The 17,551-nt window shown below is 37.1% G+C and overlaps 2 protein-coding genes across 2 annotated transcripts; one reads left to right on the forward strand and one right to left on the reverse strand.

Annotated features, from left to right (window-relative positions):
- Positions 1 to 1,403: 1,403 nt before the first annotated feature.
- Positions 1,404 to 8,539, forward strand: LOC117973857 (NLR family CARD domain-containing protein 3). The gene is made up of 5 exons (XM_034927242.2): positions 1,404 to 1,536; positions 2,775 to 2,948; positions 4,522 to 4,787; positions 6,942 to 7,165; positions 7,491 to 8,539. Exons 1-5 carry the CDS (start codon positions 1,404 to 1,406, stop codon positions 8,074 to 8,076), a joined length of 1,383 nt encoding a protein of 460 aa, XP_034783133.2. The 3' UTR covers positions 8,077 to 8,539.
- Positions 8,540 to 8,623: 84 nt separating this feature from the next.
- Positions 8,624 to 15,720, reverse strand: LOC117396781 (26S proteasome non-ATPase regulatory subunit 5-like). The gene is made up of 10 exons (XM_058987051.1): positions 15,492 to 15,720; positions 13,899 to 14,043; positions 13,276 to 13,389; positions 12,642 to 12,770; positions 12,109 to 12,218; positions 11,686 to 11,828; positions 10,752 to 10,943; positions 10,530 to 10,639; positions 9,755 to 9,895; positions 8,624 to 9,384 (listed from the first exon to the last, which is right to left on the reverse strand). The coding sequence occupies exons 1-10, from the start codon at positions 15,662 to 15,664 to the stop codon at positions 9,127 to 9,129; spliced, it is 1,515 nt and encodes a 504-aa protein (XP_058843034.1). The 5' UTR covers positions 15,665 to 15,720; the 3' UTR covers positions 8,624 to 9,126.
- Between the last annotated feature and the right edge of the window lie 1,831 nt (positions 15,721 to 17,551).

A 17,551-nucleotide genomic window follows, 5' to 3' on the forward strand; every position in this document is an offset into this window, starting at 1 on the left:
ATATATATATATATATATATATATAGATCAAAGTAAAAGGCTATACGTACATTTTGTTTTGCTAATAGAGAAGCAGGCACTTATCTGCAAATAAACAAGCAGAAACTTGGGGAATAGGCAAGTGCATGTGTTTATATTTGGGATAATACTGTCATATTTTTTTAACCATTTGTCATAAAAAGCCAGACATTACTTTGTGAAAAAGAATATTATGTGTTGCCTCACACCTCCCTGCGTGTTTTGTCCTGTATATTACAGATTGTTTGATGCCCTTCTTTATCTCTGCTCTAGGTGAAAATGAATCATGTGTGTCATCCACAATGTTTTTGCCGAAAAATATAACCGAGAAACAGGAACAAACGTTACTGATGTTAAATAAAAACCATCGACGCAGAACACTGAATGGATCAACAGATAGTGAAGAAGACTCGCGTTGCCTTTTGGAGCAAGACAGCTGCCACAGACAAAAGAAAGAACAACACAGAAACAGAAGGGATGAGCCCAGTGGTGAGGACACTGACGGTTTGGATGAGGACTGTACTGTCAGGAAAACACAGAGAAAGAATCTGACTTTGAAACCTTTGACAACACATTCTCAAAAGCAACACAAAAAAAACCCAGAGTTCAAAAATAATAATGCTTTGGGCACCCAACACCGAAAACACTTGAGAAAACAGAAGCGCTTAAAAGAGCATAAGAGAAAAGACAAAAAGATTGAAAATGATATCCAAATAAATGGTGAGCGCTGTATTGTTTCACTGACATACTCCAGATTGCTTAGCCGTATTCATTTACCTGAAGAAGTTAAACTTAATGAGTGCAAAAACCTACTGCCTGTAATCTTACAGTATGTTCTATCCATTTTATGCCATGAAAGAATACAAGATTCTAGTCCAGTTTACTTAAAAGCTATGATATTATTCTATTATGTATTATAGTTAATTCTTCAGTGATTTCCCTTGTTATATATGTATAATAATCTTTTAATTTACTATACTTCTCTGCTTTAAACCAAAGGTTTAAATCCATTTTCTAGCACAAGCAGTATTATCACTGGTCCCACTTTTCAGCTGTTGAAAATCTTGTATTTCTTTGCTTGTTTTTCCTTCTTTATTTGGAATATACAAACTTTTCAAAGACAACACTGTAGTGCTTATTGGCTGTATACCACAGTAAACATTCACAAGACATTTCACACAACTAGCACACTATTACCCTTTTGCAGATTGATACAAATGTACCCGTATTTTATGTTGTCTAAATAAGAACAGGAAACAGAAGCAGAAACCAGGAAAGAAAATAAAGAGCACCCTTCAAAAGATGTATTATGGGATGTAAAACAAAATAGCAAGGGTAACGATGAGGAAAGGGAACAGAAGAGGGAGCTGAAGATTGGATACGACATGGATTTATTCAGTACAGACGGATCCTATCATGAAAGATATAAGAGGGTAGACCAATGTCATGCACAGTACACAGGAATCATCAATAGTCATGACAACCTCCTCGACAAACAGAACTTGTTCAACGAAGATGGTAAGTAACAGGATATTAATCTTCACAAGCAAGGACATGGATACGTAACATTTCTGACATTAATCATCCCTGTGTGTCAGGGGCTCCCTAGTGGCACATCCAGTAAAGGTGCTCCGCATGGAGTGCAGGATGCGCCCTATAGCCTGGAGATCAGAGGTTTGAATCCAGGCTATGTCATTGCCGACTGTAACCTGGGGTTCCTAGGGGGCGGCGCACAATTGGCCAGGTAGGGAGGGCTTAGGTCGGCAGGGCAATCCATGGTTCACCCCGCACCAGCGACCCCTGTGGCTGATAGGGCGCCTGCGGGTCTGCAGTGGAGCCATTCAGATCTGTGTTGTCCTCCGGCACTATAGGTCTGGTGGCTTCGCTATGGATCCGCAGTACGAAATATGACGGATTGGCAGGAACACGTTTTGGGGGACGCATTTCAGGGGACGTGTTTCAGCCTCCGTTTCCCGAGTCGCCAGGGGGTTGTAGTGGTGAACCGGGATAAAAATAATAATTGGGCATTCCAAATTGGGGAGAAAACCAGGGTAAAAACCATTGGCGACGACTAAATTTAAAAAAATAAAAAAATTAAAAAATCAACCCTGTGTGTCTGCAGACTAACAGAAAATAAACAACAGCATCCAAAGAATTGAAGTAGCACGGTGTGTTCCATCACAAGAAACCTCAAGAGTACAGTGGAATGCCATCAGCGTGTCTTTGAAACATTTAATCAACACTCACCGGCTCCAGAAAACGGAGAAATCTACTGTAAAGTTATAAAATCATCTAGCCTGCATTGTATGCGCATTTACATGTCACATGCCATGTGATCCACTTGACCAAGGCTTTCCAACGGATGGCTCTAGTGCAGGGGTCTCCAACCCTGTTCCTGGAGAGCTTCTGGGGCTTCTGGTTTTCGTTTCAACCAATCTCTCAGTTATTTAACTGAACCAAACACTGGCTTAATTAGTCAAGATTAACAGGTGTTCCAGATCTTTAGAGATTGATGATGTAAAGACACATATAAAACTAGCTGGATAGGGGCTCTCCAGGACCAGGGTTGGAGACCCTGCTCTAGAGCTATATATGTCTCTTTTGAAGTATCCCACTTAAGTTTGAAAAGAAAGCAAGTGCAATCAAAAATGCAGTATATTGACTTTTTAAAATGTGCACAAAATGAGCAGAAAACTACTGAAGCTGTGTCTTGGTGTAGTTGCTACCATTTAGTAATCTAAACTTTTTTTCATTAGTGGAACACATCAGATTGGTCCGTGAGAAACTGTACTCTGTCTTCAGTCCCAGAGAGAGTTGCTCTTCAGAGGTGGAGCTGAGTGACTCGAGCGATGCTAGTGAACACACAGGGAGTGCCCATTCCTTCGGAGGGAAGGAATGGCAGAGAGGACTGGCAAGCAGCCCAGCCAGTGGTGGGTTTACTTATCAACGGACTGAGCCAGTATGCTCCACTCTATTGGACAGCAGGTTTAGTGGAGGTCTTTGATTCTCCTTTTTAAATGTGTGTATAATTGTAGTAATTCAATACATTCCCAAATAAATTCAGCACTATAACTTCTCAAAGCATCTATAGATATTATATGACCAAAAGCTCTAATTGGCCTCTACTTGTGACCCTGTGTAGGTTATTTGTAGTTGTTAGGCTTTTACCTTCAGCAGATGTTTTTATATATTTTCCTGTAGGGATGTTTGTTTCTATTGTAAGTCATAAATGACATGCTGAATGTGCTAAATGTGTGTTTGCCATAATGGTGGAGGAGCAAAACACACAACAAAGTGTCGCCACCGACGCCAAAAAAATAATCTTTTAATAGATTTATGATTTATTAGGCAAATGCCATTTGTATTTCACCACTTGTAGTAAGCAAATGTATTAGATATTATGCCACCTTTAAGGTAATTGCAGCTAACAAAATAGTTCAATATATTTTCTCTACCATGCACATTCATTCTTATATAGCCTTTTTTTATTTTAGCAAACATGTATTTTATTTTTTAAACTGATATCTAGTTCTACTCCAGGTTAAATAAATCTCTGGTTTGCAAGCTATGCTTTTAGACTGTCTTGCACTTCCTGGGTCATTTCCCCTTCAGCTACTTCCTCTATTGACTGACATGCTGTCAGCCAGTAACATGCTTTGAGCCAGAAGACACTGTTGAGGTGAAATGACCCAGGAAGCGCAAGTGTAAACAGATAATGTGAGAGAAAGACATAGAAACAAAGAGCTTCCTTTAACCTTAAGCAGTACCAGATGTCATGTTTTAAAATGATAAAAAAAAACTGCACATCTGAGACCTATTTAGCTAACGGAAGTGCAAAGTGGGTAAGATTTATTAAATTATTTTGTTAAAAATTATTTAGCTGCAATTTCTTTAAAAAAATCATTTAAGAACTGTGTTATAAAAAAAGTTGTGATTGAAACAAGAAAAATATACCTTTTTTCTCCCATCTTCTCCCTGTTTCAGGTGAACTACTTTCACCAACTGAACAACTTATATCTGAAGACGCAGCTTTTAAAAGAAACAGGGTTATTAATGTTCACAAAGATGATACCAGCAGTTGCCATTCTTACATATCTGCAGAAAACTGCAAATCATCAGAATGGTCTAAACAAGAAAAAGAGGCAAAACGTTTGTATTTAAGTTTAAGGAAAAGTGTGATGGCAAACTCCTCTGATGAACTCCATTCACCGGGAAAAAACAACTTAAAAAGCAAGGATGGAACCTTTCAGAGTGATCAGGCAATGCCACCAACTAAAGAACTGGAGAATACTGATTCGAAGGAAGACAATAAAAGTACAGACCAATATGCATGCAATACTTTACCAGAGGGCCTGAAGGAAAATGACCCTGGGGATTGTAATGCCTTAGACATAAATAATGAAAACAATGTGGAAATAATTAGCAAAAAGCCATCAGAGACAAAGAATAGAACAGGTGAACCGGAGAATATAAATCAAGTTAATAACACATTGGTATCTGCAGACCCATATCAAGCACTGCCGAATGCATCTACAAATGAAGGCTTCTCAGGGCAAGGATCAATAGACAATGACATAAATCCTTCAAGACTTCAGCATGATGAACCCCATGTAGATGAAGAAACCAAGAATGGCCCCCCTTGCTCAAAACTGATCCATGGGGCAAGTGATTCAGAAGCCACGGGTTGTGTCAACATGGACGAGGAAGAAGTGATCAAGTTGTTGATGAGCAGAGAGGTCCAGGAGACAACAGAGTATCTTCAAAAGCAGGTACTGTGGTAGCATTTCTGTTCTATTTAATACTGTAAGGACGTGCTATCAGACCTGACACAGGCAGCCCCTCAAACTAAATGATCAGAAAGTGAAAAGGAGTTTTCATCCAGCAAGGCAAATGCAAATCAAGATATTTAAGCAGGATGGAGCCACTGGAGCCTTGTGAGGCAATTAGCCAGGAGGAGACTTACCATCCAATAATTTAGACCTGTATTAGAAATTTAACTATGATACTTTTCTTTTGAGATCTAAGAACATCTGAATGGAAAAATTTGTTTTTCAGAAATATACACATTTGCACTTTGCTTTCCCATCATGCACTGCATGTGTGAAGGCTGAACATTCACCAAACACAACTTCAATTAATTGGCTGAGCCTAGTTCTTAGGTATCCAAATATTCAAAAATAAAAAGTGTGGATGACGTAAGAAGGATTGGATTCATTTTAAAATGATGGGTGAATGGAACAAGCATTAATAGATCCATAGCATTATCATTCACAGCACACATTGCTATGATTTACTGTGCTACAAACCTTTCTAGTTAGTACAGTATTTCTGGTGTGCTGGTGTGTTTGATGCATTTGATTCAAAACTGATTACTTTTGACTCACTATGGCATAAGACCATTTAATTATGCAAAAGTGTTGATAAAACTGGTTTGAAACCCACAGACTTCTTAAAATGCTCACACACAAATCCACCCTATCAGTACCTGTGGGGAAGTGTGGCAAAGTGGCTTGCAGTGCGCAGGTGTACAGGTGATGCAGTGCTCAAACAACGACAACAAACAGTGTTCACGGTCCAAACAGTTTCTTTAATTTGTTTTCACGGTTTGCTTAGCCGTCTAATAATTACAAACAATTAATAACAAATACAAATACAAATACAAAACACTCACAGTTACTTTCAGTATCACCCGTCCTTTACAGGTCTTTCCATAACCAAAACAAAGGAACAGATTGCATCGTCATATCCCCTGAAATACCCTTAGTCACGCCCCCTCCGATAGCTAGTTCAATCACGTCTCCACCAATCCATGACTGACACATCGCTTACCGTACTAGGACGATGACTTTTGGCATTGTGACTCCGCTCCCTTCCTGGATGGCCGGCTTCCGACTGACCCTGGAATGAACTGCCAACCCATCCAGTGCGAGGCACACTGTTCCTGTTATACAGCGCCCTCACAGGTCAGGAGGAAGATTGTTGATTAGGATTCATTCGCTCTCTGTCACAGGAAGTTAACGCTGATAAACGCCCCCACAATCCTATCTTATCACACAAGCAGTTGATAAAGGAGCATGGCAAATTCCACACAGGCAAACAGAGAAGACAGCATTAAGCTGTTAAGGGGTCAGTGCCAAATATGTAGTCTTTGATAAGCCTTGCAAATCTACCGTAACAATTTGGGTGAGATCCACCACTGTGATGGGAAATGGAGAAAGAGGATCAACGTCTGGCACAAGATGAATGGTTCCTGTTATGTAAAATACAGTAAGACAAAATCGTTCAGATTCCCAAACCCAGCCAAAGGCATGAATTAAGAGCAACACTAGGGCTGGGTCACATATTAGAAAGTTCTTTGATAGAAAATTGGATTAAATGTATTGTATTTTAGAAAGAAGCATTATTGATTATTATAATTCTTTTGATTGGTCTACTCTCATTTTTTTTGGACATTCACAATAACATAAGGTCATCTGTAACACTGTATATATTTTTAATTGTGATTTTCAGAACATTATTTTGTATCTATTTTACATTTAGCCACGTCTACAGCAGTTAAAAGCATGTTTAAAGGCGTTTTATGAATACCAGCTGGAATTTAGCTGAAAGCCCGTTCAGCCAGACACATTAAACTCAAATTAGTACATGTGTACCACTTAGCCACATCTAAAGTTAAACACACTATTACCATGCTTTATGAATACAGGCCTTGTGTTTTTTTTTTTTTTTTTTTTTAGAGGAAGTGTGGTTAAAAATTGGAATTCGAAGTGGAGTGGAAATATTCTTGAAGAACAACCCTGCCCTTCTCCCAGATCCTTTCATTCAGTTTCTATTTTCAAGCACTTTTTTAGGGATCACACTTACCTTGTATGAGCCCTAGTCCTACATATTTACCAGTGTTGTTGCCTTGACTTCCATTGCAGGTGGGTGACATGGTTGCAGTTTTAGAGGCCTGTGATATAGTGGAACATTTGGTCCTCAGAAACACAGGGCTGACTGATGACTTGCTTGGGTCTCTAGCAACAGCGCTCATGAAAAGCCAGTCTGAAGTGGAAATGATTAACCTGAACCTCAATAACATTGGCCCACAAGGAGCCTGTATTCTCACACATCTGCTGAAGGCTAAGCCACAGGTCAAAGGTCTGCTGTAAGTAAACATGATTATATTAAATGTGTCTTCACAAAGTATAGTATTATCTGTGCAAGGGGGGGTTAATGTAATATTATTTTAATGCATTGTGCTTTTACCTCTGGTTGATGAAATCATAACTGACTTCAGATATTCTATGCAGAGATGTCCTTGACATAGACATAATACAGACTGAAAACTGACAGTATGAAAATAATCTTTCAGCATACTGACTGGTGGCACCCTCTAAATTGCAATATGCTCAACCTTTCCAGTTGCAGATTCATATGCTTAGTGCTGCTATGCAATGCGAAATCACCACATGCTTTTACTTCCCATACAGGTTATTTGGAAACAAGCTGGGAGATGATGGAATCTGCATATTAATAAACAGACTGACAGAGCTTCATATCCCAGAAGAAAATGAGAAGCAGATCTCTGTATCACCACTGCCAGCAGAAAACGAACACAGCCTAAGTGAAGGAAAGGGCTTCCTCTTATCAGAACTAGACATTGGGGGCAATCAAATTACCTGTAAAGGAATAGAGTGTGTGGCATCTTTCATAAGACAACAACCCCCACTCCAGTATTTGGGAATAGCCCAAAGCAATGGAGTGGATACTGCAGGATGGAAAGTTTTATTTGATAGTTTAAAGATAAATTCTAGAATCAGTCATGTAATTCTAGATGAAAATCAGCTGGGCGATGAAGGAGCGATTCTGTTTGCTGATATGTTAAGAGCTAATCAGTGTCTTTGCAAGGTAGATCTGGACTGGAATGGTATTGGAGAAGAAGGTGGCAATGCCATTCTGGAATCTTTGCAGTCTCGGATTGGATGTTCCTTGGAACACTTAAGCTTGGAAGGGAATATGATTAGTGAAGAACTGTTAAAGAAAATCAGTCAACAACTAAAACCAAGGTCTACCTAATCATGGTTTCTGAAAATACTTTTATTTTGAAATGCTTTAAGAAACTAAGGTTAAACTAGTTTGTGCATTTAGTTAAATGAGCAATTCTTGATTTTATTTTATTTACGTATGATGACTGTTTATTCTTCAGCACAGTAACATTATGTGTTTACCCCCCAACTTATTATAAATGCTGTGTTACCCTGAACATGGCAAACTAAACTATCGGACTACATTTCAGGAGCAAACTGGAAAGATGACTTTATATATATATATATATTGTTTAAAATATCCATACCAGTAACACACGCACAGGTGTTCCTAAGAAGTCTATAAAATGTACCACTGCTTTGCCATTTGTGTAGCGTATTTACAGTGTTTCCCCGTACGTGCTTTAAAATAGAAACATCCTCAAAGTTCATTAAAAGATCCATTCTGATGGGTCTGATGCAACATACATTAGGTTCACTTACTACTAATTGTATAAAGCCATTATCTAGTTTAGAATGATTAGTAAATGTTAGTAAAAATCAACACTCGCTCTAAATCACACCAATATCCATATATATATGTATGTGTCTACTCAATTCTTTATTGAGGTGTACACTTCTTAATGAAAATATAGAAATAGAAACAAAAATCTATTTTGTTTATCCATCAACAGCACAAATACAGCAAATCCTGTTAATCAGAAAAAAAAATTGTTTCAGAAGTGTCAATTCAGCTTCAATAATTACACAATTCACATAAGGCTCTAGTTTACAAACCTAAAAAGATCACCTGCAGAGTGCATTTTACCAGTGTCTTCTCCTGTATATCAAATTAAACTGAGGAAGCAAATCATGTCGCAAATGTTCCAAAGCAATAATAACAATAATAATAATAATATTTAAAAAAAAAAAAAAAGAAAAAGAAAAAAGTAGAAAATAAACTATAGTGCATGGTTTAAAGAAAATTGGAGCTTTCGCATTACAGAGAACACCGGATTTAACCATATATTGTTTATGAGAAAACTTTCATATTCATATCTCAAGTATCAACTTTTCTGGACAGTTTCCAGCAGTGATCTGTTTATTCTGCATCTTCAACTGCCACAGATGAAACTGCTTTCACGTAATAAGGTCCTTCTCGTAGATATGTCCTGAGACGAAGGTACTGCTGGTTCCCAAAAATTCCGGCTGTCGATTTGGAATTTACAAGTGTGTTTACAATTTCATATTTGGCATCCTTCGATTCCTTGTCAGGCTGAGCTGATCTGTCTACAATATACTCCACAAACCCAGGAGTATCGATCATCATTTTCTGTCCCCATGCCTGGCTAGCGATTGCCTTTAATAACACAAAATGTTATTGATGTGAGAAATGTGATTTTATTTACAGATGATGAAAATACGCAGAATTTAAAAAAAAATTCCTTTAATTAAACAATTGCATTAAGTGCACCACATAACATATGCTATTTGATGCCCTTTTAATTTTTTCCCCCCTTTTTATATATATTTCCTAATCTCTTCTAACCCCATCAATGATGTAGTGTAGGTTAAGACATAATGTATATTTCCACATAAGAACGAGACAAATGAGCATCTTAACCGAAGATAATTTAAAAGTAGTTGCAATAATGCAAAAATCCTTATTGGCCCAGGCTCCTATCTCTGAGCTCTTGCAAAGTCTAAGAGCTAGGGTGTTCTGTACTCACTGTGAACACCTTCAGTGCACTGCAGTGCAGTTCAGGGAAAGGCTGGCAGCTGATGTTCTTAAATAATTCCAAGGGCTGGTTGGAAAACGAATTGAACCAGGACTCTGTCATTCCAAGCAGGTCCTCCGTCTGCTGCTCTGCCTAAAGAAACAAGCATCATTTAGGCTTTCAAACCAGGAGGCTCCAAATAACGTTGAGGTGTCATCTTCAGTGTTTTATTATTCCTGTTTAGGGTTTTAATATACTAAAATATATCAAACACTGTATGCCGTCAATGGTTTTTACTTAATTAAAAAACAATATCAGTGTATTTACATCCTTGCAGCTAGCTGTGTGGGTTGATAAATCACTGAGTTAGGGGTTCTCTTTTGCTTGTGAAAATCATATTGACCTGAAACCTTTACTCTTAATTACAATGTAAAGAGATTTGCAAGATTCAAGGGACACCATCGTTACCATTACCAGAACGTTTATAAACAGTGCTTGATCAAAATAATATTTAACAATAGTGTATATTGTAAAATGTAAAGGTTTAACGTGTGTGTGTGTGTGCATCCAAAACAACTACCAGTATATCTGTGTGTAATCCAATGCAGAGAACAAGAAAACCTGTAACAATCAGTTATATTAAGTACAAATATGAAGTATTGCAGTCTTCACATGGCGAGGGAAATTGTCCCCACACCTTCAGAGGCACGTTTCTGTTGGTAACTAAACAGCTGATTCCCCTAAAGACTGACATGCTATGCAGCCAGTATGAAAAGTGCTCACTTACTGGCAGAGTAAGCAGTAAAGCAATCGCCTCCAAACACCGCACTCTCAGCTCAGTTGTTGCATTTCTTGCAAGTTGACTCATCCTCTTCAAAAGATTCTGAAATTTTTCACCTAAAAAAAAAAAATCAAATAGAAGTAACAAATCACATTATTCAAACTCCATAAAATTGTATTCAACTGTAAGTATAATAAAGTAACCTTCTTAATGAATACCATGCTGTACCTGTTTTCTGCAGAACTTGCTTTCCTTCAACATTTGATCCCAGAATTCCTAGAGTATCCAAAGCCACTCCCGTCATTATCGGATCCTGCCCTTCAGCCATTTCAAAGACCTTTTTAATAAACGCAGGGTAGCACTCACAGATCTGCTGTGGACTGTCCACTACAGCCAGGTTTCCAAAGAACTTCACGAGCCCTGCAGAGTGAGAAGCACATATTTGTGGTTCAAACTATTGTTTTAAAGAAGAGATGTATGCAATGGTCTTAGTGAAATCAAGTGAACAGTATATTGAATGCAACATGCTAATTTATTTTTCTAGTCACAATGAAGAATTACTTTTGCTAACCTGTGTTGGCATTTTAATGACAAAGTAGTATATGACTGTAATACTTGCATGACTGGACAGAGTTATGAAGGCAATATAGAAAGAGTAAATAGGCTGATAAGTGATTTCAAATTTCACGTCACAAACTTTCAAATAAAGTATAGGCTATACTACTCAATTACTCTTTTGTTAAAACTATCATTAATTGCGGGAGCATCCACTACCAGTTCTATTTAAATGCAGTAACAGTTCATAAGTATATATCTATATCTGTCTATACATGTATTTTCTTTACAGGATCCAGTTTCAAAATCTATCTAACATTCACTGAAATCCAACGACAAAATTAATCACATTGTTCCAAATTACATGGTGTTTCCAAGCAGGTGTGGAGCTTGATTTAAGGAAAATAATCCTGAATCCAGCTCTTTAATTCATTGTAGTTTATATAAACAGAACACTCAATGAACATTCGTGGCGTGCTGTGTTTGTTTTACTAATGAGTGCTATAGTACTCCATGAACAAATCCTCTATTAATAATGCATCATTTCCCATGTTAAATCACCTTGCCTCGTGTATATTCATTACATTATATCTTAAGAAAATGTTACCTGGTAAGTAGAGGCCAGAAAGGGGATCTGATTCAGCACCAATGATCATGTTTGAGATTTTATCAATGATGCCTTGCTGAGCAAGGTACTGCCGTCCATGTTGACTGTGAGTCAGTGTCGTTACCATCTCAACAGAGGTGGCTCTAAGTACAATGCACAATGCAAATTCAACCAACATGCCACATATCAATCACATTTATACCAATTTACATTTTTACATTATTCTGCCTTGAATGTAAAATACATATACTGTAAATTATTTTTAAATCAGGCTATCGGGAAATCTAGACTGAAATACATCCTATCCTAGCTAATGACTTCCATAACCTCTCCAACTGAATAATTCAAAATCATTATATAGTTTTAACAATCAAAGCTTTTACAATCTGTAACTACAGCAATAGTTTAATGTTTTTAACTCACCTAACCAGAATGTCATTTCCTGTTAATTCTCCTATCAGCTGGGATAGAAAACTGCTGTTTGCACAGTACCCCAAAGAGACAGGAGAAACAGATGATATCCCCACAATAAGCTTAAAAAAATAGAAGCAAACACGATTCAAATGTTAAACCACTTGAAACTCAATCAGTGCACGCACATATAGAAAACAAATTATAAAACAAAGGTGTGTGTGTATGTGTTCAATGTGCAAAATGTGACTACAAAAGGACATAATCGGTGCATATGGGTCCATATTTGAATTTTAATCTTAAGCAATACAGCAGACTCAGTTGGGACCCTGTTCAATCTGTAGAGTGTGACCCTAAAGAATTATTATTTCATCAAAAATCAGCAATAAAAAATACAGAGACAGATGATCTGGTTATGATGCAACAACTTTATAGGTCAGTTTGCACTACCAGGGTTCAGATTAGAGAGTCTTCTGTGCTTGAAACGCATCATTTTCAGATGATGTGTATTGTTAAGTTTAAACAACAGCAAACAATTATCCTACCTCATACACCCTGTATCTTATGACATCATTCCTGGTCATAGCATCTTTCAAGTCTTGCACCAAGTCACTCATGAATAAAGCATCCAAACCTGCTTTTGTCTGAGCCAATTTTGAAAGTGCTTTTATAGCCTACACAAAAAAAGACAAAATATGAATTTGTTTGAATCGTTTTAATGCACAGACTATACAGCAAATATAACCTGGAACTTTCCAATACAATATACAGTCCTGGAAATACAAAAACAGTTTTACATATACTTATTATGAGGAATAAGCATATGCACTGTATGTGGTGGAGCTCAGCAAACCACCATCAATTAATGAGGTATCTGAAGACAATAGGTGACGTTAAATGGTCTCTCATAACATACTTGACATGTTTGATTGACTAACAAATGCAAGTGCTTTATTACAACATTAGGTAGTAGAGCTTTTGTTTTCTACTTTTAAACCCAATTTTGAAATGACTATTTCTAATTATTTGTTTATTTAGTTGGGGGGGTGGGGTGGGGGGGAGTTTTTTTTAATGTTTATTGTGGTTGGGTCTCAATGATATCTTCTATTTTAATGTTTTATATTAAAATAAAGTGTTATTAAGATAGAGTACAATGGAATAATAAACATCACACTCTACCTCATTAGCAACAGATACTTTCTCCACTCCAATACACTGAAGGACTTGCTTCAACACCTCATGGCTATTAGCAATTTCTGTTACAGCTTCTGAATGTTCAACCATCCTTCTGATCTTAAGAAAAAAAAGAAAGAATGAATAACTGCATTACTTCGCTGTACATATTAATTCAGTCCTGGGGACCCCCTGTGTCTGCTGGTTTTCATTCCAACAGAGCTTTCAATTACTATTAACTATACCCTTAATTGAACTGATAATTTGCTTAATTAGACTCTTAAACAGTTGCAGTTCAAGTTACGTATAAAATGTTATAAATAACTTCAAATCTGCAACTCTTTAGGAGCTGAAAATAAGAAAAAAAATGTCTAATTAAGCAAATAATCAGTTCAATTAAGGGTCTAGTTAAGGAATTGAGAGTTCAGTTGGAATGAAAACCAGCAGCCACAGGGGGTCCCCAGGACCGAGTTTGAGAAGCCCTGCTGTATACATACAATATGAACAGCCAATGACAAATATAAACTTATTTTAAACTAAGATCTGTATTTGAAATAAATCCTATTGTCGTTGACATTTTTATAAGAGATTTATTGCAAATGTTTATTGAAAACTTTGCCAATGCTTACTTGATCCAATGCAAGTGTTTTGACTGAGTCACTTGGGTGGTTCAGACCTCTTTGAAGTTCTTCTCTAAAGTTTTGGGCCAAGTGAACAGGTTCAAGGACCTGCAGAATTCGGCCAAGAATGGCCACACAAAGTTCAATCTGTTCACTGTCCATGAAAAAGAAAACTGTTAGCAATTTATCCACTATTTTTTAATAATGCATTACATGTGGCAAGCATACAGTACCAACAATTACAACGTCCTACTACATCTAACAGCACGTTACTTTTAGATGTCAATATGGACTACGCAGGGGTCTCCAACCCCAGTCCTGGAGAGCTACTGGGTCTGCTGGTTTTTGTTTCAACTGAGTTGTCAGTTACTTAATTACACAATTATTGGCTAAATTAGTCAAGATTAACAGGTGTTCCAGCTCTATAGCCATTCATGATGTAAAGACACCTATATAAACCTGCAGGATAAGAGCTCTCCAGGAACAGGGTTGGAGATCTCTGGACTACTGCATCAGCTGCTCTGCCCACTGTATTAAATAAACGTTAATTTTAAATCACATATTAGGAGGTCAATTCAACACAGCAGTGGGTTTCAATTTGATTATAATATGCTTTACCGTGCTGACAAGTTTTAATTTTTGTTTCTATAGACCAGGGGTCTCCAATCCTGGTCTGGGAGGTCCAGTGTCCATCCAGGTTTTTTCTCCAACTGTATCCTAAATTACTTCATTGGACCAATTAAGTGCTTATTAGAAAACTGTTTTGCTATGTTGTGACTTGTATGTGGTTATTTAAATAGACTTCACTTTTGAGATGCTCTTATTATTTAAAATATACATGCTGTGTGAGTAGGCTCCATATTGATGTCCCCATTAAGTCCCTTCTTTTTCCCCACCTCTGAATTACCTGAGTAATATACAGGAAACAGTCTCACCAAGCTCTGGTTTGGCAGGGGTCAATGTGTTAAGCTCTTTAAACTCCAAAGAGCAGGTTTAGATCAGAAAGGAGCAGATTAGTAGCACATTTCCCTCAGCTGTGAAATGTACACTTACAAAGGTGATAATAACATTTTGAGGAATACATTTTTGTAATGAATAAAAGAGAACGACAGTATATAATACTGTAACACATTCGACAAAATGCATAACTGTTATGACTGCGCTTATTAGTGTATATTCAGGAGCGTCAAACTCACATGAATGAAAGGTGTACAGTTTTGTCAACAACCACACATTAATATATGTTACGTTGCTTCTTGCACTTGTCTTTAGCAAAATTAATTTCAATACAAGTTACTCTTGAACGAAACTATATCAACCATGAACTGTGAACTGCGAGTAAATTTTGCCATAGATTGGAAATCTTGATTAAGTTACAAAATATGACTCAGCAAAATGATACTGTTCCTTTTTTAAAACACTCCCGGCTAAAACTGCACAACAATATCCACTGAATGCACACTGCATGTTAAATTGTATTTCAAAAGCATTTTCACATTCGCGTTGGATGTGATTTGTGATGTAGTAAACACTGTTTAATTTCAACTCCCCCCTGCCTTGAGTCTTGACTCAGCGTCGCCCTGTCACTGCAGAGATACACACCTGTCATTGGTATTTAAAAGCGAAAACAAGGCTTGTAGCCGCAGCCCTGAAACAGTCTCCCCCAGTGTATTTAAAGGGATCGCTAACACGGCAGTTTGTAAACTTCGTAGTTCTTCAATGGGCTCTTCCAGACCAGAGATCTCTGACAGCAACCCTTCTATGTACGCCGCCATTCTGAAACGCTGTTGATCTCGTTAAATATCGCGCGAATTTGTCGAATGTTGCCTGTTGCGTGACTGTGATGTGTGAATGTGCAACTGTCTTTTAAAACATGTGTCTCCTATCCATTTGTAAAGTTCATAATTTTCACCAACAAATGAATTCTGCAGCATACGCACCAGTGTTATTGAAAGCACGAGCAAGAAACATTTTAAACGTTTTAAAACATAGGTAATGTAAAGGAAATGGTGAAAACTAAGGAAAGCAATCCAAAAGTACCATTAATAAAAATAATAAAATAAATAGAAACGATACCATAAAAAAATATTATGGTGTTTACAAAACTATTAGTTAATATACCTCTAAGGTTTTTAGAAATATTTCATACGATATTGACACAACTTTAAAGTGCTACTGTAGTTTTTATTATGTAGAGGGGTTCCTGAAATACGCATTTTTCTCACTATTGTAGACGTTAATATTCTGGGTTTTTTTTGGTTTTTTTAAAACGTAGACACATTTATTATATATTATGAATATGACGCAACTGCAGATCTAAAGTAAAAAAAAACTGCTTCGATTCTGGCTAAATTAATTATATTTGTAGTACTTTCTGTCCATATTATTATTTATTTTTTAGCAGACGCCGTTATCCAGGGCAACTTACAATCGTAAGCAAATACATTTCAAGTGTTACAATACAAGTAATACAATAAGAGCAAGAAATACAATAACTTTTGTTCAAGCAAAGTACAAGTGTGACAAACCACAATTCAATAATACAGCAGATAATAGTGATAGTTACATCAGGATGTGATTAAATACAAAGTACTACAGGTTAAACACTTGGCAGATTACAGTATTCTGAAGTACAGGATTAAATGCAGTAAAATAGGGGGCAGATAAGAGCAAAATAAAGCACATTTACATGAAGGGTGATAGTTTACTAACCATAACTAAACATGTTCTATCCCCCACAATATATTTTTCAACAGAAGCACGACTGATTTTATAACTATCATTTACGTAATAGGTCTGTGACGGGGTATGCCCGCTCTATGGTTATTTGTATCATTTTTCTATTATTACTATAACTTGAATTTTATTGTGGCGTCTGTATACGCGGCTACAAAATATTTGTCTCTCCTAAAAATGCAGCTTCGCGTCAGTAGGTGGCGCAGATAGACTATTTCTAGATTGTAGCTACAGACCCAATATAAAGATCATGCTGCCAGTTAAGTTATTTGATTTAAATTGGAGGTACGCGGTATAATTAAATGTATTTAATAGAAGTAGGTATACAAATAGTTTCTGTTTTTCCCCTTAATGCTACAGTATTGTATTGATTCTGTATACCGTACATGATGTGATCCAGAACATTAAATTGTAAAGATCTGCAAATCGTGAATAAATGTTGTACAGTCAGCAAACTAGATCATTAGCAACGTCATTAATATTATTATTTAATTGCACGTTCATGTAAGAAAGGGGGAAAAAATACATGAATAAAAAAAAAAACCATTATGCCTTCTTCAAAATACATTTTTTTCCAGTCTTGAGCATATTGTAGCGTGCACAGGGAAAGGCAGCAGGAGCGCTGGTAGGTGACGAAATCACATATACGCGCCTTGCAAAGGAGTAAGCTCTTTTGTACAGCGGTATCGGCGCTATGCTTTAGTGCGAGAGCGCTAGAGGTCCCGGGTTCGCGCCCGCCCTCCGCCTATGTGTGGCTTGCCTTGCCCCTGTGTGATGCGCCTGCCTGCGGGAACAATATGTTTGTATGTGTTTTTTGCTAGTGGAATACTACAGAACTGCTGGAAGTAAATAATAATTTTCACAATCCAGTGGTAAATGTAATATAGATGTAAAAGTTTGTTAGGTATATTTAGTGCCCAGAATAG

This window comes from Acipenser ruthenus, chromosome 15 (assembly GCF_902713425.1).
Source record: "Acipenser ruthenus chromosome 15, fAciRut3.2 maternal haplotype, whole genome shotgun sequence".
NCBI lineage: Eukaryota > Metazoa > Chordata > Actinopteri > Acipenseriformes > Acipenseridae > Acipenser > Acipenser ruthenus.